This window comes from Numenius arquata, chromosome 9 (genome assembly GCF_964106895.1).
Source record: "Numenius arquata chromosome 9, bNumArq3.hap1.1, whole genome shotgun sequence".
Lineage (NCBI taxonomy): Eukaryota > Metazoa > Chordata > Aves > Charadriiformes > Scolopacidae > Numenius > Numenius arquata.
This window is the reverse complement of record NC_133584.1, coordinates 23,198,807-23,223,060: the sequence shown is the minus strand read 5'-3', so window position 1 is coordinate 23,223,060 and position 24,254 is coordinate 23,198,807. Positions and strand designations below refer to the sequence as shown.

General features: G+C 39.9%; 1 protein-coding gene across 1 annotated transcript in view; it reads right to left on the bottom strand.

Moving 5' to 3' along the window:
• Window positions 1-2,507: 2,507 nt before the first annotated feature.
• Window positions 2,508-24,254, bottom strand: part of VAMP2 (vesicle associated membrane protein 2) — a 45,130-nt gene continuing 23,383 nt past the window's right edge. Inside the window, exons 2-5 of the mRNA XM_074153377.1 lie at window positions 11,585-11,699; window positions 7,866-8,024; window positions 6,285-6,336; window positions 2,508-4,097 (exon numbers count right to left, since the gene is read on the bottom strand). Of these exons, the coding sequence (XP_074009478.1) occupies window positions 4,081-4,097; window positions 6,285-6,336; window positions 7,866-8,024; window positions 11,585-11,699 (343 nt within the window). The 3' untranslated portion in view covers window positions 2,508-4,080. The remainder of the gene's footprint in view (window positions 4,098-6,284; window positions 6,337-7,865; window positions 8,025-11,584; window positions 11,700-24,254) is intronic.

Below are 24,254 nucleotides of genomic sequence, written 5' to 3'. Positions count from 1 at the left end.
AATCACTTCTTGTCCTACAGATCCTAGGTTACATCAGAACCTTTATCAGATTCTCCCCTCCTCCTTCTAATAATATTGGATTATGTTAGACTATGTTGGATTGACTGGGCTGTTACATAATGTCAAGTGAAAACAGGTCAAGTGCCCTGTTTGGGCTTTCATGCTACTTGCTCCTGCAAATTCTGTGTACCAATTTTTTAGATTTAAAGCCACATTTGTGTTCATAGAACCATAGAATGGTTGGAGTTGGAAGAGACCTTAAAGATCATCTCGTCCCAACCCCCCTGCCATGGGCAGGGACACTTCCCACTAGACCAGGTTGCTCAAAGCCCCATCCAGCCTGGCCTTGAACACTTCCAGGGGTGGGGCATCCACAGCTTCTCTGGGAAACCTGGGCCAGTGTCTCACCACCCTCACAGTAAAGAATTTCTTTCTAGTATCTAACCTAAATCTCCCCTCTTTCAGTTTAGAACTGTTACCCCTCATCCTATTGCTGCACTTCCTGATAAAGAATCCCTCCCTCACCAATTGCAAGGTGAGATCAGTTAGAAGGAAGAAGGTGTAATGCCCAAGCAGGACCTTATTAGCCTGTGGATAGTGGATGCAAATAACACTTCTTCAGCCTCAGAAGCTGATGTGCACTCACTGGGAACACAAACAGCAGCTGCAGTACAAGCACAGACCAGCTCCTAACCATTCCGTTTCAGCTCTGCTGTTACTGAATGGCATATCATGCTAGCATCCTAGCTGTACAGCTGTAGCCCAGAAATCAGAGGAAGAGTAAGCACTTCTTATAAGGACAGAATATGCAAGTTTCATGTAATGTCTAACTCTGGATAAAACTATGAAAATCCTTGCTTTCAGCCAGAGAAGTCTTCATTTCAGTTCCCCAGTTCCCAAGATGGCAGTCAGAAAGCATTCAGCCTTGCAGTCCCCTGAGAGTTCGCAGGGAAGTGGGTAAAAGAAAGCCCTTTTGTGCCTTTTTGCCATCCTAAGCCTAGGCAGCAGTTAGAGATGAAGAGTAGTAGTTAAAATTCTACTCAGTAATTGAAATTCTAATCAGTGCTGACTAAACAAGAATGAGTTAACCTTTTCATGGGAAATTTACAAGGCGGCAGTTGTAACTATGCCCGGACATTTGAATTGTAGAGGCAGTGAGTGGAAAGCAATCAATCCTGGCTTCAACACAAATAAGATCTCCAACTGTGTTTATATAGATTGTCCTCTGTACCGGTCTACATATACATGATGGTGTTGCACAATCTATGACCCCGAACAGTCCTATAATACAGTATTCTCCTTGCAGAAGAATTAACCCTCTGCAGAAACAGTTTGATGCTGGGTCTGTACACCAGGGAAGGACATACTTGTTCATGCTTCCTGGGCTGAATTAGAAATGTTACTTGGCTTATCTTCACGATTGCAACGAACCAGCACAGCACAACTAGCAAACGTTGAGCATTCAAGAGCGCACTATATGGAAACAGCTTAAAAGAGTTTAACACATTAATTTAGCATATTTCATTAGCACACAGGAGGAAATTTTCTCTTCACAAACATTTTACAATGCACTAGAGGCTAGGTTTCTTGACTGAAGTCTTCCTTGCAAATTTGCACCAACACTTAGCAGTCAACCCCATTAGTTACTGTTTTGAGGGAGAATGAGTACACATTCTACAACCAGCAGTTTCTCTTCTCCATTCTCCCCTAAAGCTCCCACTTTGGATATTAACTTGCTTGAGATACATTAGCTAGGAGGATGTAAACTTTGCATCCTTATAGGAGTTTCATTACAGTTTCATTTGGAAACTTTGCATCTTTGTAGCTACAGGATTCAAACTCTGATGTGTATTTGCAGCCTTATCAACTGTCAGTTCAGACCCTCATAGGAGAAGGCACCAACTACATTAAGGAAAGGATCTGTATCAGCATATAACCTTACTGATGGTGCCATCTCTAGTGAAAGCCATCTTCATCTCATGAGTCCTTTCAACATTCCCATAAAGAAGCCCTGTGAGGATCAAGCCATTCTCAATATGGGTATGGGTGGGAGGGTCCCAGTCTTCGGAGGTAACTTTCATATCAGCTAACCAAGTATCTTAGTAGTTTAAAAAGAGCCCTGAAGTTGGACATCTTATTCCTTTTCCAGCAGAGGCTCAATTATACACAGCATTCAGTTGTGGCACCTCATGGAGCCAGACCCTTAATGACAGCAGAGTTTTCTGTCTGGCCCATGAGGATTTTAGAATTATGTACTCACTCCACCGAAGGGCTGAAGTGAACAGGGCGTACAAGGACATCCAGTAGCACATTAGTAACTTTCAAAGTTAAGTTTCATTAAAACTGTGGCCACCTACTACTTAATGATACATGAAACAGTACATATGAAGTAATAAATATATAGGGAAAAAAATGCAAATGGAACCTTTCAACTGATCATTGCTTATTCTCTCTGCAGAATTTTAATTAACCCCAATTTGTATACAGATCCACTGCAACAAACTGGTCTGGGTCTCTGTTTTTTAATCTTACACTATGTCAAAAGAGATGCTCCACAATGGGAATATTTACACTATTATTATCACCATTTCTATGCCCTAATTGTGGGGGGAAAAAAAATCTACAAATTTGTCTTAGAATTTCTGAAGGAGTTATTCTAAAAAAAAACCCTTTCAGAATTTCCTGGCTTAATGTTTGATAATTCATTTTTAGTTTGGTTAACTATGATTAAACTATTCGGTGTTTAAAAAGATAAAACCAAGGAATTCAACATTTGGGAGAAACCCTACAACAACAGCATACAAGAACTTTCTCCCAAACCACAATATATCATTCCTCTTAATTACATCAAATGTTAAACTAGTTGAGTATGAAAAATATCTCAGCTGAGCACTTTACAAGAAAGACACTATAGTTTCTGAACTACACATACACATACACAAATTAAATTTTTAAAAAGCCTATTAACACCACCACTTTGGAACAGTGTTTCTCTGCCTTCCTCTTCTCCAGGAAAGCTTTGCTAGGCACCCTTCCCTTTCTCGGCCTCTCTCCACTGTTCCCTCTATTTACCCATACCTTTTTCTTCCTGATTTTTGAATGGTCCTCACAGTGGGGACCATTTCTGCAAAAATGATGCAGAGGTGGCTTCCTACAATTGTGCTGGGAAGCCACAGATACCACCAAAGTTGTTCATGTGGTTTAAGTTAGGGCCATAAGTATCGGAGACTGGCATTCAAGAGAGTCCTATGAAGTCTGACAAACAGTGCCTTGAGTTTTTAGCAAGAGTCTGTATCTTGGTCATTTATGATGCTCGTATTACCATTGTTGCATTTCACTGGGCTTTTTCAAGACTGTGCTAGCTAACGCTTTTTCGGCTGTCATACAGTTTTCTTTCTGGCTTTCATATTGAGGCCATTCTGCTTGTATAGAACACCCCATAAGGAAGAATTTAAATCCATAAAAGATGATAATCCAGTCCTATTTATTTTCTGCAGGCAATGTTTTTAGACTTGGATACTACAACTAATCTCAAAAAACTTCTGTGTTTGATTGGCTAAGTTGAAATAAGATGTCTTACATGAATACTTGTAGGTACCACTCTCTTCAATGAGAGTAGCAGATACTCACTACCCCAGAAAGTTACATCCGATAGTGGATTTTGCCATCCAGCTTTAGGTGCTCAGATTGAGAATTTTGGCCCTAATGTTTGCTGCAACTTTAGGTTTGTGTCCAATCCACCTGACAGTGTCCCTTTAAGCAGGAGCTTCCCCATAGGTGCATTCTCTAATTCTGAGATGTTTAGGATGCTTTTCATATACTACAGTTTCTGAAGGTCAGTGCGTACACATTTTAAGACACAGTGATAAGACAGTGTATGGAACTACTTGGCAGTATTTAGCTGGTACAGTTTCTTGTGGAAACAACAGAATTCCAAAACACACCACACTGAATGCTTATGGGTTATTACAAGCAAAAATCCCAAGACACCGGGAATTAAAAAGCGGAGTTCAACAAAGGAACACTGATATCGTTGGTTGATATGAACAAAGTTGTGCCAAGTCTTCCATCTTCGCTTTTTCAAGTGGAGAAATAAACTGAGAAAGAAAGCAGAAGGGAAAAAAAAAAAAAGACATAAACCAACAGTTATTACAGAGTTACTGTTGTGCTTTATCTCACAGAAGCGTGTGCTGTCAGAGGATGGCAAACACCTTTAGCACACCTTTGCTGAAAGACCATGACCTGTCTTGCACACAGTATGCCTTCCTGGCTGGAACGAGGCTGCTCCTCATGTGTCAAAAGGAGTTTGGAGGGTCTGGAACTGGAGTGGAAAGCAGGGGAGGCTCTGGCTCGAAAGACAGAAAGGGCAAGGACTGACGGTGATGTCAGCCACCACCCCCAGCAATACCTCTACTCCTAAATGTTGTAACTCTTCCTTCAGCAGGGAGCCAGCCTGCTTTTGCAGGGCCGCACTACCAGGTTGGTAAGAAGCTTGGCTTAGGCCATTTCACCAGCCATGGTAGCTTGTTGCTGTGAGGAACTACCCAATTTAGCTGCAGCTATAGCCATCACTGCCCGGAGGGTATGATTTTGTTCCCGTTCAGATCAGTGACTGGAGAACCCATGAGGCCTTGTCTGTGACAGCATTTGGATGCTTGATGTCAACAGGATTCAAACATATACTTGAGAGCTACTGTAAATAAATACATCACTGAGTTCAATACATGCGGTCCTTCCTGAAGCTGCAACCTTTAGGCATTAGTATAGAAAGATCAAATAGACTGAAAAAATAATTTAGGATTGAGAGCTTAAATACACTTAAATCTCACCAAACTTGCACTAGATCTCACTATGGTGAGCCATGACCTGGGTTTGATGATGTGACACTCAAATTTGTGACTAAATACGCTAAACCCAACCTAAGCCATGTCAAACCTGCTATTGCTGTTTCTAAACTTACCAGGACAGGCATCCAACATTTAAAACCAGGAGGGAAACAATATTACTACTTATTTATAATTTCAAGCTTAATTTCTAAGGACAAATTATGAGCTATCTTGTCTGCTTTTTACTTTCTTGTTAAGATACACATAATTCTTGGTGATGCACATATACACAGCAATCAGTTCAATGGCTGCACATCTGTCTTCCCAGGTTGCTGCACTAGATGCAGAACAAAGGCCTGTCTTTCACTTGAAGCCAGTTGCTTCAAGTACCCAGTTAATATAGTTAATTAATACCTAGCCACTTCCCATCCTTGCCATATCAGTGTTACGAAACCCTAGAATTATTCTGGGTCACTCTGGTGCCAGCATTTGTAAGACTAATAAACTGCCACATGTATCTCAATCCATTTAGTCATGTTTACAGGTGATTCTGTAAGCCGCCTTTGCAGAAGCAACAGGAAAATGGAAACATGGTGAATACAAGGCATGTAATTTGAGAGGTGGGAATTAATTCACATCCATAGTCTAGCCTCCCGGTGAATCTCTTCTGGGTTACTAGCTGGATTGTTTAACTCAAGAAATCTCCCTTTTAGGAGTTAATGCCGTATTACAGTTATGTCACATAACGGCTGTTGCTAACACAGAGGTTACATAAATAAAATGTTCAGTTCCTGTCATTACAAGATCCCTGGCTCCCAACCAGCATGACTGCTATTATTCATTCATATGCTACCTTTCCTATAACAAATATGTGGAATGAGATGATCTTTCAAGGTAAGAAATCATTAAGACTTTGGGCCATCTTTTAACAATATTTAGGTATTCAAGATGCAAAGGGATTTTCAGAAGCACCAGCATCTCAAATTCCAGCTGATTTGGTGGGAACTAGGCACCTATATGCTTTTAAAAATGCATTGGATGCCCATTTACCTTCACCCTCTTTTTATAGGCATGGGGCAATTCAAGTATTACTGTTCTCACTAGAAAACACCAGGATTGTGGCACTGGTTGTAATGAAAGGAAGCTATCTGAAACTGAGATTTTACATAATAAAAAATTACATAAACATGAAAAGGGAGAGTCTTTAATCCTAGGGAAAGTTATGTAATATGCTAATATAAAATATATTAAATGTCAACACATTCTACCTATTCATGTGTCCAGAGAGTTTGCAGTAATTCTCACTATAACAGCATGACACTAGAGGGGGAATTCCACAAATCAGTTTAAATATTTTATATCCTTTTTTTATGCTTTGTTTTTTTTTTAATATATCAGCACTTTGTACAGTCACAGCGCTATTGAGATCATAAACAAAAGAGAAAATGAATTACTCACTTATAATTATAATGAGAATGACTGCACATACTACACCAAGGATGATCATCATCTGTAAAAAGAAAGTTATGAGAAAAAAAAAAGAGAAAGTCAGGTTTCCACATGGAAGACATTAAGACCTCAGGTTTTTTGCTTTTACTTAGTGGCTCATTCCTTGCACTTTTAATTCTTGCAAAGACTCACTGCAACAGACTCATTAAGGCCCCAAATTTAATATCAATTTTAGGAACAGCTGACCACCAGCAATGGACATAGCCTCTTGTCAAAGCTAGCAAGTTCTTTCTCATCATCTAAGATGCAGTGATCTACTTTGTCCACTTCTAGCAGTAAAGTAAAGAAAAAGTAAACTTCTGAAGTAAGTTTCCATTGGCTTGCAGGAGATTATCTTCCCCTCCCCTCCTTCCAGAGTGTGGGAGCCAGAGGAAGGACAGGTGGATTCCGTTTGTCACAGTAAATCAGGAAGGGAGAATAAGGAAAGCAAAACGAGGGTAGGTTTGAAGGTCTAGTGTAGTGCAGTGGTGAGTGCAGTTAGCATGGGTGACATAACTCAAATTCTGTGTCTGTATCTCCCAGGAGCCCTGCTTCCTGCACTGTCTGGCAAAGCAACTGGGCAACAGCTAGAAGAAGCCCAGAGGAGCTGCACAGTTGAATTTCTAAACTAGATCCACTTATTTCTGGAGTGTTTGTGCATGTAGTTTACCCAGAATATTTTGCCTTGCTTTACATTTCATAGCACTGTGGACTGAAGAGACAAGGCAGGCAAGAGATACATGTGGGATTCTCCTTTGGGAACAGGGGGCTTTATTTGGGTGGACATGAATGATCAGCAGCAAAGATGGTATTGAAGAGAAATGGAAATGAAGCTGAACTTTTGGCCTAGTGTTCATGTGTTGGTAGTGCAGAGTAGAAAAAAGCAAGGATATGGGGTCTTATATGAATAAGAGGAGGTGAAGTTTCTGGGTCCAGAGAACACAAATCCTGGAGGAGGTCTGAAAAAGCAGAGGAGAGTGAGGTTCCCTCTGCTCATGGGGAAGGATGAGACTTTGAAGACAGCAGAGAAGAGAGCTGGTTGGTTAAAGTCCTGCTCTATCCTAATCTGCCTCTCTTAAAAAGATACTGTAATTTCCTCACTTCTCACAGCAGTTTGTGGAAATAAGTATTTTTTTGGTAGTTTACCATCCTAAATCCTTGATCCTAAAGATCAAGAGGCTGAATATCTCCCACAAGGAAAAGGCTTCTTTTCTCCCACCATTAGAATTCACTGCACCTGTCCAGGTTCTGTGGTTCACACAGGGAACTGACATGAATTAACATGGAATTCTCTCCTATCCCGATTTGCTAGCACTGACTGACGCATCAGAATTTGTATCTACATTTTATGTACTGCAGAAATTATCTAGATAATAGGTTCTGGTAAAGATCAAACTTACTATCCTGGAGCCTAGAGGGCAAAGCATCTCTTTCTTCCTTGACAAGAAGAGACCACTTAGAGATGCCATGCTGCAACCAAAATCCAATTAAATGCAAGTGAAAATAATGTCTGCAGTGAATTGATTCTTAACAAGAATTTGTATTCCTTACCTTGCAATTTTTCCACCAGTATTTTCTCTTCAGTTTGGCTGCACTGGTTTCAAACTGTGAGGCACCTGCTTGCAGTGCATCTGCCCGGTTGTCAAGCTCTGATAGCTTCTGGTCTCTTTCTAGCACCTTGTCCACATTCATTCTCATGATGTCTACCACCTGCAAAGACACAGCCTCATGTTAGATTCCACACACAGTAAAGCCAAAGGTCATCCGTATGTTCACACTCTGGAGTATCACATATCATACTGAAACCAGCCATTTGCCATTATGGTATGTGATGGCAATTACCTGGGCAGTGCATCAGAAAACATGCCTATGGAAAGAGACACAGTGAGAACAAGATGAATATAGCTATGTTCAGATGCCTTTAAAGGTAAAAAATAAAGGGACATTATGGAATACTGTAATTAGTTTCATTAAAGCTTTTGATTTCTTTTAGCCTACAACTACTTTTAGCTACTTCACTATAGATACAAAAAACTGATGGGGACCACTCCCTCTACTACAATTTGGTTGACATTTGTCCAGTCATCACTAAGACCAAGCCATTATTTTCCTTATACATTTAATATAATTTCCTTACCTGAACTAGAGAAATCAGCTAGATAAAGCCCACTCTAAAGGGAACTGTATGCATTTCCTGACCAAGGAATTTACTTATTCTGCAGATCTTTCACAGACAAGATGACTTCCCAGCCATAATTGTGAAGTGCTGCTTGAAAATGGAGGAGGAGAAAATTTTACCTGGCAAAATTCAGCCTGAAGCATATCAGGGACTCCATGCCACCTCATTACACAGCAAAAAGAAGTGTGCACAGCCAGTACAATAGGTAAGGCCCATTCATGCATATATTTTACATGTTGAGTTAGACAAAAATCCTCTTCTAGCAAGCCAATAACTCTAAACAGAAATCTTGTACAAATTAATCACTAATGTGAATGTTAGACCGTATACCAATCTCAGTGAAGTTGTGTCCACTTACTCTAGCAGTGGATATGGATGCTGGTCTGTTGCTTCTTACACTCTGTAATAAAGAATTCTATGTTTTTTGTACTTAATATAATTTAAATATTACTTGCAAAAACCCAGAGTTATTTTAAAAACCCATGATTTAAATACAGTGAGATGAAACTGGTAGTGAAAGAATCTTTGAAAGGACTGGCACAGGGTTAAATGGTGTTTCAAAACTCCAAAGGTTTTTTTCACTTGTCTACCAAACCTAAAACAAAATCAAATCTTTTGGTCAACCCAAATTTTCTTACTTGCTTTTCCAACCCAAAACTTTCCATCAAATTAAAAAAAAAAAACTTATGTTTTCATTTCTCAGCTAGTATTTAGCTGAATTTTGTCTTGATAAAATGTTTAGTAGGGAATATTTTAAACTATTTGAAAATGCTGAAACAAAATACTGTAACATTTCCTACCCATTCTCTCCCTTTTTTGCCCAGAACTATTTATTGAATTTAACCTGACTGAACACTTTTCCAGACAACACTGCATTTTTGTCAAGTAAATAAACCTTTGTCTAAACTAAAACCAAAATCTGAGCCTTTAAAAAATAAGCTCTAGGATGTCTAGAGAAATCATAGCAGAAAAGCGAACATGGATATAGCTGAAGTACTGTAACAGCACTGATATGGCATTAAAAATGTCAGTCGTTTTACCAAGACCAAAAATTTTCTCTTAAGCAAAATCGTGATCATGTTGCTGAGTTTTGGGTTTGGGTTTGAAGTGCTGTGCAGAACAGCACTTGGACTAGAATAGCCAGAGGAGTGTAGTGCTGTGCTGTGGTGTTTGGTGCCACCTACAGATTATTTTCCAACAAGACATGAAAGAAAAACAACCACTTTTTCTTTCTAGTAGGGATCTAGTAAGGATCAGTAGGGATCTAGTAAGATCTAGTAGGGAGGTCATGGCAACGCTTAACAGATCAGACCATTCAGTGCTATAAACCAGTTTCACCCTAGTGACTTCACAGTACTGAAAGCCCAATGGCTTTTTTCTCCCTTGGTTATTCTTATACTGTGATTTCTCTATGGAACAAGGGCCTACTGACCATGTGCTATCCACTCAAAACCCATACCAACCTCAGCCTCCCTCTCAAACTGGAATGAAAAAAATCATGGACCCTGATAATCACCCGCCTAATCCTCAAATCCAAGAGCTACTCACTGTCCTCTCATACTGGTTAAGAGTTCCTGCCAAAATTACTCCATCATGCTTCACAACACGACAAACTTGCATGGGCATGAATAAAAAGTCTTAGAGTATCTTAAACACAAAATGGAGGTTCAGTAGCCTCACTGGAGCCATCTCCATTAATCTGCTTGAAGAACCCTAGGTATCTGACCTGCATCACTTGTTATAGACAATAATTAGTAATTATTTTTCATCTTCTAGGGACAATTACTTTTACTGAAGCTCACATAAACAATCACAGCACCATCATGATGTAATATGTTCAGGACAAGGAGTTTATTTCATTATTCTGACAAAAGCTGAAATGTAATATTCCTTTCCCCACTGCAAGAGACACTCCACTAACGTCAATGAAGTTAGTGTGATATGAAAGCCAGTGGTAATAAGAGAACCAGGCCTAGAAATTTCTGTAGACGTTTCTGCAGCCAGAGGATGTTCTTGTGATCAGCTCCAAGCATCAGCAGTGGGGAGGCCAGAAAGACCCTGTTTCAGATCTTCAGCAATGAAAAGACAAAGCTCAACTTGACAGATGTATTTAATTCATCTTAAGAAATGCATTTGAGTTGGATGTTGTGAGGTCTTCTCTACTATTTTTATATATACCTGGGGCTTTTGAAAATAGAGGTCTTTATGCATCTAAATAGCTATTTTCAAATGTGTGTTTTATTGAACTGGCATTAAAGAATCACACAAGCCCTAGTCACTTCCCCATGGACAGTAAGCAATTATTTACTTAACTCTTTGTAGGGTTTAGCAAAACTCTGTATTTCATACCCAGCACACAAATCTGCACAGCACGTGTGCAACTACTGTACTGCTGGTACGCTTGGGGACTACACCCATAAGCAGTGGTACACTCATTTATTCCCATTATCACAGCAGTTAGGTGGACACTGGCATTACAGCCGCAGTGGCGGGGTAGTCTGTGTACTACAATAATTTAAGGATTCATGCTGGAACAGGCACGTGGTCCTCCAAGACCAACAAAAGGAGTGGGGATTTGTTGAAGGTGGTATTATGACATCATGTGTGGGTGCCTTTATTTGGGGATAAATTGTGATGATTAATCAACAGGGCTCTGGCTAATGACTATGGCCTCAGCTGTACAATTCTCATGGCTTGAATCTATCTATGAGAAGCCAACGGCCTGTCCCTGTGAAACAGCCTGTGATATTAGCGCCTAACCTTCAGAAATGCAGGAACACATTAAAAGAGCTGGTTCCACTATGGCATTTCCTCCTAACCTGACTGACTGGGATGAATTCCTGAATTAGCACCAAATGCCCACATTTATTCTGGAGAAATGTTACTGGTACAAGGATGTTCATACTCAGAATCTCTCTCGCACTATCTGCCTCCTCAATAAATGCCACCCTTTGGTAAACCTCATTTCCTACATCCACTGCCTTCAGACAAGCAAGAGTTACTGGCTCATTAGGGAGGAGAGCATCTTAAAGAACAAAATAATAATCACATCAGCATGTTTGTGAGCAACAAATCACCTAGAACCACTTACCTCATCCACCCGGGCTTGTGTCTGCTGCAGCCGTTTGTTGCTTGACACATTGGTAGCAGGAGGTGGCCCTGCAGCCCCGGCCCCGGTGGGACCTTGGGTAGGAGCTGGAGCAGACCTAGATCAAAAACAGAGAACATACATAAAAAGTGACTGAAACCATCTTCACTTGTTGTTCCCTACCCCTTTTCTGGAACAAGTCAAAAGCACATATCTCTTAAAAGGAGTTTTCCATTGTCTCACAGCCTACATTTTCAATTCCGGGATCACAATCCTAGTGTCCCATTCCCTCCCAAGCTGCAATTAGTTTTCACGCTATTTCTTGATAGGACCATATCAAACTCTTCCCCTCACTTGCAGCCTTTTGAAAAAGCAAGCAATTCAGGTTACCTACTCTAACTTAGGCCCAAAGGCCAAAATGATCACAGGCCTGACAAGCAGGGCAGAGCTTATGTCCCACTAAGGAAACAGACTCTGCCACAGGTATTTTGTGTTGATGCTATGGGAGCCAGGGCTGTGATCCCGCCTTCCTCCTCAATGTGCTGAATGATGCAGTCCCCTGCTCCTCGGTGTTTGGCTGGAAGCTAACCAGGTAAAGATAAACAAGACGAGAGGAGAAAGAAGTAGAAGAGTGCACTGAATTGCACAGAGCATAGTTACTCATCTCAGGCATTCAGCAATGCTTAACCACCCCACCAGTGGTCACCAAATGCCCCCACCACCACCACCACCACCAGAGCAGCTGGCCAGGCTTGAACACGTGGCATGGACCCTGGATAAATATTTGCAGCAATGCTGTGAACAGAGCTCTGATCTCCTGTGCATCAGCTCTTCTCTTAAGTACCAAACACTGGCTCTTCCCAGCTTGCTTTAAAACAAAAGACAAAACAAAAGTCCCTTAAAATCCAACAACATATCTGGTCTGTCTCAGTACATGAATTTGTGCAGGCAAGTCACCCTGCTGGCCAGTCATTCTTCACACCCACACTTTACCCTGTGAAACCTTGCCTTTCCTTTCAAGGGACCCCTGTCACTTCTTCCTGCAGAGAAATAAAACCCTTCCTAAAGCTGCAGAGGAAATCCCTAAGCATGTGAATTGAAAAATATCGCAAATCCCACTCATGCCCTACCAATGCCTTCCCACAGTGACAGACTGAGAGAACACAGTGTTTCTCTGTGAATCATTCCCTTTTACATCCTGGGGTCTGATTAATGCTGCTGGAATTACGGCCCCATTAATACACTGTCAAAGTGCCTTGGGGCACTAAAGTTAGTTCCCCAAAGGTACCTTAAGCTGCAAAATTCAGTTTGACAGTATTGCCTGTGGGCTGAGATCCCTACAGATAACACTGATCCTCACAGACTCCCAGTGATGGAGCAGCTGTTTGCAGACCTGGAGCACTGCTGTATCTTACACTTCTCTTTTTTAACTGTGGGTGAGAATGTCATTATCAAGCTTTAGTTGAAAGAAAAGAACTTGAGCTGTACACAAATTGCTCATCCTTTGAGGACCTCACAGCTACTATTAAAAACATAAAAGACCAGATGCTTCTGCCACCTGCAATGGAATTACTCTATTGAAGGGCCATGGGCCAGGATCCCAACAGGACTTATCTGAGTTTGTGCTGTTGTCACAAAGGATCAAAATCTGACTATAATGTATATCAGACTCCAGTAGCGCAAAACAAGATCTCCCTAGAGCATTGACAACCTCAGAGGGAGTTCCTGGTACAACAACAGTGCTAAAATTGAAATTGAGAAATTTCTTTGCAGTCAAGGAAGTAAATAGGCTTTTTCCCAATCAACACAAGCAGAATTTTTTCTATGGTAACATTCTGTCATGCTGTTCACTACTACAACTGTTAGCAGAGATCCCCTCTTGAGCTATGTACTGTTATCAACCCAGACACTACAGAAGGGAAGTGCATGAGAAGTGTTTTTCCTGGCCACATATTTTCTCTAGTACACGTCTTATAAGTGCAGCAGTGTTCTTGGTCAAAGCTGTGTGATAACTCCAAAGTTCAGTGCTCTGCCATATACCTTTTCTGCCCAGTAATTTTCATCTTTTTTGCACCTCCCAAGCTGTCCTTAAAACGATTTGGCATGAAGTAGACACTTCCCAGTTTGTTCTTTTCCAGCATCCCTGCTGCCATCTAATTTGATTTCAACTGTATTTCCTGAGGCTTCTCTGCTCCCTGTGTAAGGGAGGAATGGATGGGAAAAATGGATGTTTTTACAGCTGCCCTGACCATCCAGCGGGAGTTACTGTAACTACCAAAGAGATGGTAATCTTTATGCTAAGGTACAGCAAGCTTGTAATTAACATATCCATCTTAATTAAATGCATAAAATCTAATACAAGAGTAGCCAGAGCTGGGTGGTGCCTGGAGTGCAGAGCTACTCTTTCCAAACCTTTTGTCTCTGGAGTTGTGCTCTCCTTACACAGTAAGAACAGCTGCCTCGCTCTCGACCTCCTGGGTCAGAGCAACGAGCTCCGCAAGCAGAGGAGTGCTCACCAGAAGAGATACAGGGCCCGCTGCAGAGGGGATAGCGCAGGTTCCCAGACAGGCTCTGGGAAGGCAGTCCTTAAGCAAGTGGCTTTAATGCCACCAGCGGATCTTGCAGGTTAACAAGGCACAAGGCCTTTCTTGACCTTAGGCAGCTTGTAGTGTCCAAAACAGACAAAACAAGAACAAAGATACCTGCATCACCTCTGCTCCTTCTGGCCTCCCAAGGCACTTCAGAACGCGACAGAGGGGTGCCTATGCTTCTGGCTCAGCCCTACCAATTTTTGAGCTCTGTAGAAACCATCCTAGCCATGCAGCAGCAGAAGACAGTACCTCTGAACTAATGTGGCTCCAGTCCCACAAGGCATCTGTTCAGAGTTTGTCTTTGAACGCCAGTTGTCTAGCAAAGAACGGAACCGAAGGCCTAAATCACTGCAAAGCACCAATACTCTCTGGGACATTTTAGTGCAAGAATGCTAGAATGAAAGCCCAGCCTACATTTACATAATTCTTCTATTATTGCCTCAGCACTGTGTCATATCAGCTTATAATTTCTCAGAAGCATTATTCAAAGAAATTTATGCAAAGCATTAGCACTATGTTAGAGAGGCTTTCTTTTGAAATACATGAAGTATCACAACTTTAAAGGCCAATTTCTCATGGCTTGGCATGATTTTTGGGAGGTACAAAAGAATGCAAAAAGCCATATAAAAGCTACATCATTGGGTCCTAAGCCATCAGACTTGAGTATTTTATTTTTTCTCTAGGAAGAGGAAAAAAGTTGCCATTGATGCTGAGAATCTTCACTCCCAAGAACAGGTTAAATTAGTCTTGAAGGGGGGACAAAGCTCTATTATTGTTGGCGCAAAAGGATATAAATCCCTAGCAAATGTTCTTATATGGCAACCACTCTGCAATGTCAGAGCACTGGGGTTACGCTCAGAAAGAGTGATGAGTACATGTACTTCAGGACAACAGTACTACATGCTTAAAGCCTCAGCAGTTAGGTTGTTCTTTATATAACATTAGTTACATCCTCACCCCGACCATGCCAGGTTTTGCTTCAGTTAATACATGAGCAATCTGGCTGATTGAAAGCAGGTGCTGGATCTGTGTATGTACGCAGCAACCTATAGAGAAACATGTGGGGAGTGTCCTAGTGATTCAGTAAAATGGTCTCAGCTGACTCAGGCGTCCTCATTCTTCTGGTTACTTGCTGGGCCAGAAACTGGTAGGTCAAAATCGTGACTAAGAGATTTCTTGTCTCGCTTGGATATTTTGGAAGCAATTTACTATTTAGCTCTAACAGTTAAAGGGGGCTGTAACTCTAATTAAGACAGAATTGGAGATATCCAGTGGCCATTAAGGACAACTGTGTATCTAACATTTTAGGAAGCTGCCTGACACATACTTCAGTTTTTGTTCATATTTGTGAGCTACATAGGAGAAATGTTTCGTGTTAGTCAGGCTAGGGAAGGAGATGCACAATGTGGATACCAGGAGGATGCCAGGCCACCACTGTGACTTTGGTACAGTTTACATTAGAACCCCAATAGCTGCTTTCAGCAACTTGTTTTATCCATCCAAGGCGCTTTTAAAGCCTCCAGCTATGGGACCTAATCCCTTCAAAGTCTTTGTCCTAACAACACTGCAATAAACCAAGGAAAAGCTATTATCCCTGCATATGGCTGGGAAACAGGTACAGGGAGATTAAGTGACTTGCTCAGTGCCACAGGAAGCCTGTGGCAAAGCAGCCCCAGACCTCTTCATTGCCATCCTTCTGCTCCCCTCTTCTTCAGCTACTGTCTCCAAATCAAAGCTCACAACCTATTTCTAACAGCAGGAATTATTTTCTACCTCTCAGACTTAAATAGTGAGAAACACACAGTTAAAGGTTACAGCATGAGGAAAGTGAGAATTACATCAGACTTCTTTAGCTGGTATCAGCTGGCAAAGCTCAGGTGAGGGGGCAGTGAAAGTGCATCAATGCAGCAGAAGATTTGACTAATGATCCCTATAAAAAGTGAAATGAAGGAGGCAATTTTCTATGAATCTCAGTTTGATTCCTCTTTCCTCAAACCCTTCCCCTGTTGTTCAAATAAAACGTAAAATTGCACTGCCTCTCTTCCTCTTTATTTTTTTGCTGTCCAGGTACCATGTCTCTACAGTAAATATTTCCTGTTGTAACCAAACTTATGTATATTTAAGACACTATTCTTCCATTTGTACCCTTTCAAAAGGCATCTCCCCATTTGAGCTTGACTGCTGAAGTAGGGTTTGACAGTCTGTGGTTCCAACAGCGTTAAAAAAAAAAACAACAAACCAATCGCCACCACAACCCCTCCCATTTATTTAATTGTAAAATAAATCAGAAGACTCCCATAGCTTTGCACTCTTGAGATTTAATTCTAAAACTATTATTAAAATTACCTACACAGAAAAATTCATACATTAGTATGTCAGTGAAGACTCTGGGCCTGACAGTAACTGTAGACACAAGCCACTCTCACATTGTCCCTTGTGCTGAGAGTGTTCATCTGTGAATTTAGATGCAACGGAAAGCTTTGAGGCAAGGAAGATCTCTAAGGAAATAAAGAAGCTCTGTAGCACTTGGGGTTTGCTGTTAGTTTTGAACTTGCCTTGTTTATTCCTATGCAGTAAAAGCTAAACCAGGTTTTTCACTGCTAATTTGCAAAGGGGGATTTTTACTGATAATACTTAGAGTCTTCTGCTTGCTGGAGGGATTTGCTAGTTCCCAGTTTTCTGTTAATCAGATTCTACCACATAGGATTTTATTTCTGCAGTAGGTCAGCGTAGCCAACACTAGCACAAAAGCTTTCTTAACAATCAGTTGGCAATGTGCAGTTTGACACTGTCCTAACAAAATCCAGTCTAAACAAAGGTGGCAGACTAAAATTCTGTGCTAGCCTATTTATATGCCATCTGTCAAAGAAAGTGGTACCTTTGATATTTAAACTCCTTAAAGTTCTGGCCTTCCAGACTTGTGTGCTTAACTGTACAAACTTAACAATAGTACAGACCTAACACATTTGTGTGTGGACAATCATGTTTCTGTTTGGGAATATATACATGTGCGTGCTAAAAATCAAGAGACATTAGCTATCCATTCCAACACTTCCCATAGGGAAATGGTGTAGTATCAAACAGCAGGTCCTGTTACTCATTCAAAACCACACCCTAATTCCGTCAAGAGATGTTCAGAGAAAGATGACTTACTTCTAACGTCCCCATAAAATTAAATGTCCTTCAGAATTAGGTTCTCAGCCTTCTTACAAGTAGATAATGATGTTCTCTGCCTTTAAGGTGAGGAGACTCTTCAAAAGAAAATCCTGACTGGAGAGCATGATCTACCCAATTCCGAGACAGATGCGCTCAGTAAGGTAATTTTCTTTTCAGTTTAGTTGCCTGCCAACTGTACATATTTCAGTTTTCTAGCTGAGCTTCTCCCTCTCCAGTTATTAACTAGGCTATTTTAATAGACTAAGTTTATCCTTGTGTTCATTCTACTAATCTCACTTTCACGGGAGGCAGGGGAGGGAAGCTGCTCTTATGGGAGTAAAGAAAATCACGATAATATAAAACTGGTTAGGGTGAAAAGATAATTAGGATATTGACAGAGGAGTACCACTGCTGGGCTAGTGGACGTTTGCATACTTGGGGGTGGAGGGATTTTCAGATTATGGAAAGATGTTTTCAGTCCTTTGAGATTTCACAGAAGGAGCAGAATTAACTCCCAACAAGAGCAACGGGCTTCCTTCACTACCAGGGAACCATCACTGCTTTTAAAGAGATGTTGTTCTTAACTGTGCTTTTCAGTGTTCCATCTCAGCCCTTCAGTATTCAGTAAAAATGTCAATATTGCAAATTAAATGGCTACAGACTTTAACTTAGACTCATTCCATTCTATGACTATCAATTTTAAAACAATTTCTCATGCTATTTGTAATAATTGGATAGTAATGAGTAATAGTGAATTGGTGGTAGGAAAAAACAAAGCCACGTATAAAAGGAATTAGCATTTGAGATGTCTTAGTTTTGTGAAGAAAGTTCTGCTTTGAACACATTCCCATTCCTAAATGTGATTTTTTTGTACTACCAGCAATATACTACAAGGACTCTCCCTTATTACAAAATATTTACTCTGATCATCAGCCAAAGAACAATACCCTACATTTAATGTCCTGGGAACACATTTAATTAAATATTCTCACAAGTTTATTATGACTGCATTGACCATCTGGTGTGCTAAATATGCACACAGAAGAAAAACAGAGGAACCTTAAGACATCATCTTTAATTTGATAATCACTTGTTATGCTAGTAATGATTGACTGATTTACTTTCTCCAGTACATTCTATTCAAGCCAAATGAGTATTACTTACAAGGCCCAAAGCACCTGAATTCCAAATCAAGCCAATTAGTTCAGCCAAATGATTTTTGTGACAAACATAAGAATTTGCCAGAAAGAGTTGCATTATTTCCATAATTTCTCTAAATTGTAGTCTTCACAACAACCAGTTGCAGTGACTCAGGCGGGGTTTCTGTTAGTCAGAAAAGTAACACAAGGCAGGATTCCTTTTCTGAAATATCAACACTACAGATTTTTTTAGATCCTTCTTTCTCCTTGCTGTCATCTTTTGCAAAGGATGTGGCTTAAGATAAAGTCAACACAATTCAGGAATATTGATTCATGTGTTAACCACTGACCATGCTTTGCAGAGTAGCCCATGGATTTGCTTGAAGGATGATTAAAGGTTAGATGACTCAGGGTGTTAGTGTTTATGTTTTATGTTCACAAATTAAAATCTCAGAACTAAACTATAGAAGCCAACCATCTAACATACGCTAGTGGTAAGCGATCACCTATACAAAAAAGCACCTGCACATACAAACTAATTCTACCATATCTTTAGATCCCTGTTGACCAATCACATCTTCACATTTAACTGGACAAAAGAAGGTTTAACAACAATGTATGGAACTACTGAAGCAGACAACCAAGTAGACAGTCACCATTACAACCTGTAACCTATCTGATCTACTCAAAAGAGCTCAGTCTGCTACTTAAACCCCAGTTAGGAATTGTGCTGACCCAGGCTAGACTAAACCAAATCGGGGCTCTAACACAGTGTGATAATGGGGTTTAATTTTTATACCATAGCACCTACCTCTCCAAAAGCAGTGGCAGTAAACAGGGGTTTCCCATCTCCCGTCTTCCCAGAGGGTCAGAGCAGCAAATTAGGTCTCTCTGGGAATAACTGCAAGAGGGAAGGAAGAGCCCCATATTACTGAGCACCCAAAGGAGCTGGTTGGCTTGTGGGGCTGCACCTCGCTGCACGTGGAACCTCTGCTCACCTACTGCCAGCAAGGCATGACAGCACGGGGAATCTCCCCTGCCCTGCTCAGATCAGCGGGGGACTTTGCCCCTAACAAACCTCTGCAATAGACTAGCTACAGAGCTGGGTAATCTCAGATCAAATTACATATATTTTTTCACAGCTACAAGGACTGCAAATCTATATAGCCAATATAGAGAACTGAAATAACTAAACAGCTCTAAAGTAAATAATCTCCTTTTGAGATAATTTCCTCAGACTGGCCAGTGACTTTAGTCAATTTTAGTTCCTTTTTTTTTTTTTTGTTTTCTTAGAAAAGTGTTGACTCTCATGATTTGCTGGTATGAAACTATCTGTAATCTTTATACTAAATCATGTGAAAGCAATTATAAAAAACTTCCTCTTAATATTTATATTGACATTAACATTATATTGTGAAAAAAGAGAAATGTAATTTATTGTTTAAATTCTTAATTTGCATCAGCTGCTTTTGGATAGAAATTACAGTTTAGTAAAAATATGTATAAAATCTATCCCGTGAAATATTCATGATAGTTAATAACTAAAAACTATCTTCAGTGCAATGTCTACACAGGAAAAGATCAAAACACAGTATTGCACTAAAAGTCAATTTTTAAAGGGAAGTATTATCTCTAGTCCCTAGGCAGTACTGACTGTACCTTCTATTGCTTATTACAATACTTTAAAATTAGCAGGTTTCAGGCTCTTCTAGTAATTTATCTTCATTAGCTGAAAGAATACAAGCTTTTTGAATTTTTTTTTATTTTTAACTTTTTTGAAGTTTCTGTTAACCTTGAGCGTCTGGGTTATGATATGGGCTAAGGGAAATAAAACTGGCACAAAGATCAGTTCTGTGATCTGATTTTGTCACAAAATGGTTACTATTTAAAGTTAGTTGAGTATGGATTAAATCTAGCATTCAGCATGGGTTGCCAATTTCAAATAGATTCAAAGGTGTAGGCAAATGAACATACTGTTACACAAAATACCAGAATTTTGTTTAAGAAAAAGTTTCTTACGCTCCATCAGCCCCATTTGTTTTCATTTTAATCTAGCCCATTTGAGCTGATGTGATCTTCAGCTCCATCCCTGAGAGCTCCTGTCTTTGCAAGGTGCATTGGTAGTAGCCTTTCTCCAGTTCCTACAGCTCTCTCTTGCACAATGAGGTTACCTTACACACCTGGAAAAATAACACAAAGACTGACCATCACAGGAAGAGTTGTTTTTTTCTTCCTAGAAAACTTCATTAAAGGAATTTTAGTTTATAAATAGGAGAGTTCTTTTACTAGGCATTTAAACAAACAAACAAACAAAAAACCCAAAAAGCTCCACCACCTAAACAACACAACCAAACACAAAACCACAGAGATGATTCAACAGAGAAATTAAATCCTGGATAACACAAAGTCTTTATTTTTCTTGTGCTAAATTACTTATCTGAAATCAAGGAAAGAGAAAACTGATTGCAAACTGAAACAACACTGGTTTAAAGCAGAAAATCGCCAAAGCATACCAGGCTGTGGGAGAGAGGAAGCCTAACAGAACAAAGCTTCAATCCTTGCCTTAGTGAGATAAGTCTGAAACAAATCAAGAACAAAACAATAAATAGACTGGAAATGCAGTCAGTATCATTGCTGTCATTTTCTTCTCCATATTGGAAGAAAAAGAAGAAACACAATCTGTCTTGGAAACTACAGAGGAAATACATAAATACCAAATATGTTGCTAGAGAAATGTTTCAAAAATTCAGGACTCTAGAAGCCACAGTACATTTGAACAAGTTGATGATGTTAAACATCCTGGCCACCCAGATATTCCAGATTCACAAACCTCTATTTTCAACCTCTAGAGCAATCACTAAGGACAGAGTTGAGCGAGATAGTCAGCTTTAAGCAAAGTCCCAAGTCCTGTTTCTGAACAGGAGCTGATGCATTTGAAGTTCGTGCTGACATTGTACGTTACGGTTAGACTTCACCTACGTTCTCATGCAGGGGAGGAAGAGCATCCACTATTTCTAACTTTCTGTGTAGGCTTTGAGGATCATGGGCTATACCCAAAGGAGTAAACAGGCAGCAGCTGGGCAAGGAGTGGGAGGGAAAGATCAGGGTAGAGTTTGACTCAGCCATCCCTTACTCACTGACTCATGTACTGGTACAGAAGAAACTGCTGTAATTTGTTGCTGGTTACAGTCAGTTAACTCTGATGCAGAGAAGCAAGGAAGACTCTCAAAGGAATGTTAGGATTGGTGTGCCTTCACTACTTTTAAGTAATATTTTTTTGGATCAAGGATGTTTTTTGTGCCTGTGTTTTGGGAGACCCAAATTAAAACCTAGGAGGCTTGGGGGCTTTCCATTTGCCTGTAAATTACTTCCCAGCATTCTTGTTGCTCTTCAGAAGGAACTCAACTATTAACATGCTCTTTTTTTTTTTTTTTAATTAAAAAAAGCCCCAGCAACAACAAAACAGCTGAAAGGAAGTCATGTTTCCATCAGCAGTGAAATGTTTTTTTAACCTTGCTATATACATCTATTCAGTGGCAGTTTTATCACAACTGAACTTTATAGAGTAATTACCATCCTTACTTACATTAAAGCTTAATTATCAGGAGGATTATCAAGCTTAAAACTTCTCTAACTGCTCAGCCAAGAGAACTACAGTGAACCTATTCATTACTTAAACAGCAGTCACACAGTATGTGCAACTGTTAAGAGAGAATAGCAAAAGTATCTGTACATAAAGCCGACTTTCATCTTTATTTCTCACAAAATGTCATATTCACTTCTTGAAAAGCTGCAGTGAAACACAGCTATCATTTGCAAGTGACCATGTCCTTATCACAGGTGCTCCACCTTCCCACAGTGTTATGATTCATACACAATGTTTTTTCTCCCCAGTTTCAACATCCATCAATTACTGAAAATAGATTCCATTTAACCAATCCAATCTATTAAAGCAATAAAAGGAAACTTCTCATTTCAAACTCTCATTGAATGAAAAAAACCACCCACAAACCCCCAGAACATTTTGAATACAACAAAACCAGAGTTTTAAAGACCTTTTAAAGATCTTTAAGACTACTTTGCCAAATAAATCATTTGAAACTAATGTGAATGTATTAAATAATGCCTAACAGAAAATTATACAATCCATATTGAAACATGTTTCGAGCACTTTAAATGTGTAAAATATTTGTCTATATCATCACAGCCACCTCTCCTAAACTCTTCAGACTCCCATCTGCATGGGATCATGGAAAGCCTTGTAGTTTCCCCATAGACTATGCTCCCATCTTTATCTTACCATCTGTCTCTCTCTCAAAACTCTAAAATCTTTTTAATTAACATCTTTGCTTTACACAAAGACCTGTGTTTAAATCACATTTCCAGAACTCTTAGCGTGTTTTCAGAAGCTTACAGACGTACTCTGTGGATCAATGCTGAGGCAAAGATATAACATCTGATTTTCTATTTTGAGATATTTAAATCAACATTGTACACATGTGTATATTTGCAAATTGCTACAGTCCAGAAACTGAACTTCGATTTTGTTTTTTCCCCCCTAAATAAACACCAGTTTATCTTGGTTCTATATTTTAGTCTTGTTACACTCAAGAGAATGCCTTTTGCTATTTGTTAAATGCTTAGACACTTCGCTGAAAATCTGTTGTGAGTTACATCATTATAAGCAGGCCTTGAGGTTCTCTATATAAATGGAGACACTCTCCGCCATGTCTGCTGAGTGAGTATTGCTATTTTGCTTAGCATTCATCTGAAACATGGAAGTTAATTATTTTTACAACACTTCAACAGTAACCACTTGTTCCTCATCTCCTTTCTTGAAAACAAAGGTGTCATTAGGATTGAGGAGAAATGTATGAGATTTAAACCAAGTATGCTTTAAAAGTCAAAGACTTAAAATTTGAACTGTCCATATGTTTATTCAAGTGAGAAGAAGGAATTGGTGAGAATCATATTTGGGACAAAGCAATCCGTTTACAATCAACCATAAAGTCTTGTTCATATTAACCAAGAAAAATTCAGGTCACTGAAGCATTCGCATAGCTAACATTTCCTGCCCTCAAAGCTACTCCTCAAGCTCTCTGTCTTTCCAGCTGTGTTACATCCCTTGAAGGGCAAAGGGATGCCTCCTGCTATTATGATTGGGATACAGAGACATACTTCAGTTAGAAGCATATGTTATTCGTGCAGTTTGTTTGCATTAAAAAGCTAAATAACTTTATACAGCTATCCCAACTAAATATTAGGAATTAAATCCACCTGTCCGCAACAAATTCAGCCTACCTACAGCAAAATTCAATGCATTGATAGAGCTATTACTTTTTTATTATTATTCCTCTTTGACTCCTGTATCCTCTTTTATTTGAGCCACCATGCTGGTGCCGGGCCTGTGATGCAGTCCTGGCACAACAGGTTTCAGACTTACAGTTCTTCAAACACTATTGAGAACCTTGTGTATGGCATACGGGAGCATCATGACGCACTAAACAGAGGAAGAAATGTGCTGGGCTGTAACCAGTTCCCTAGGTAACAAAGAGATACTGTTAAAAGAGAAAGTGGTACCACAGTGGTAAATAAATAAAGGCATACAATAAAGGCCCACAAGTATGACTAACTTTCCTGGATACTGCAGAGAACAGAGAGGGAAAGAGCATGTAAATTCATGCACCTATATCTGTGAGGAAACAGAAAAATTCCCCACCAATTAGAAGGTCAAATAATGCCCTCATTCACGAATTCCTTTTAGGCAGCTGTGAACACTGCCTCCCA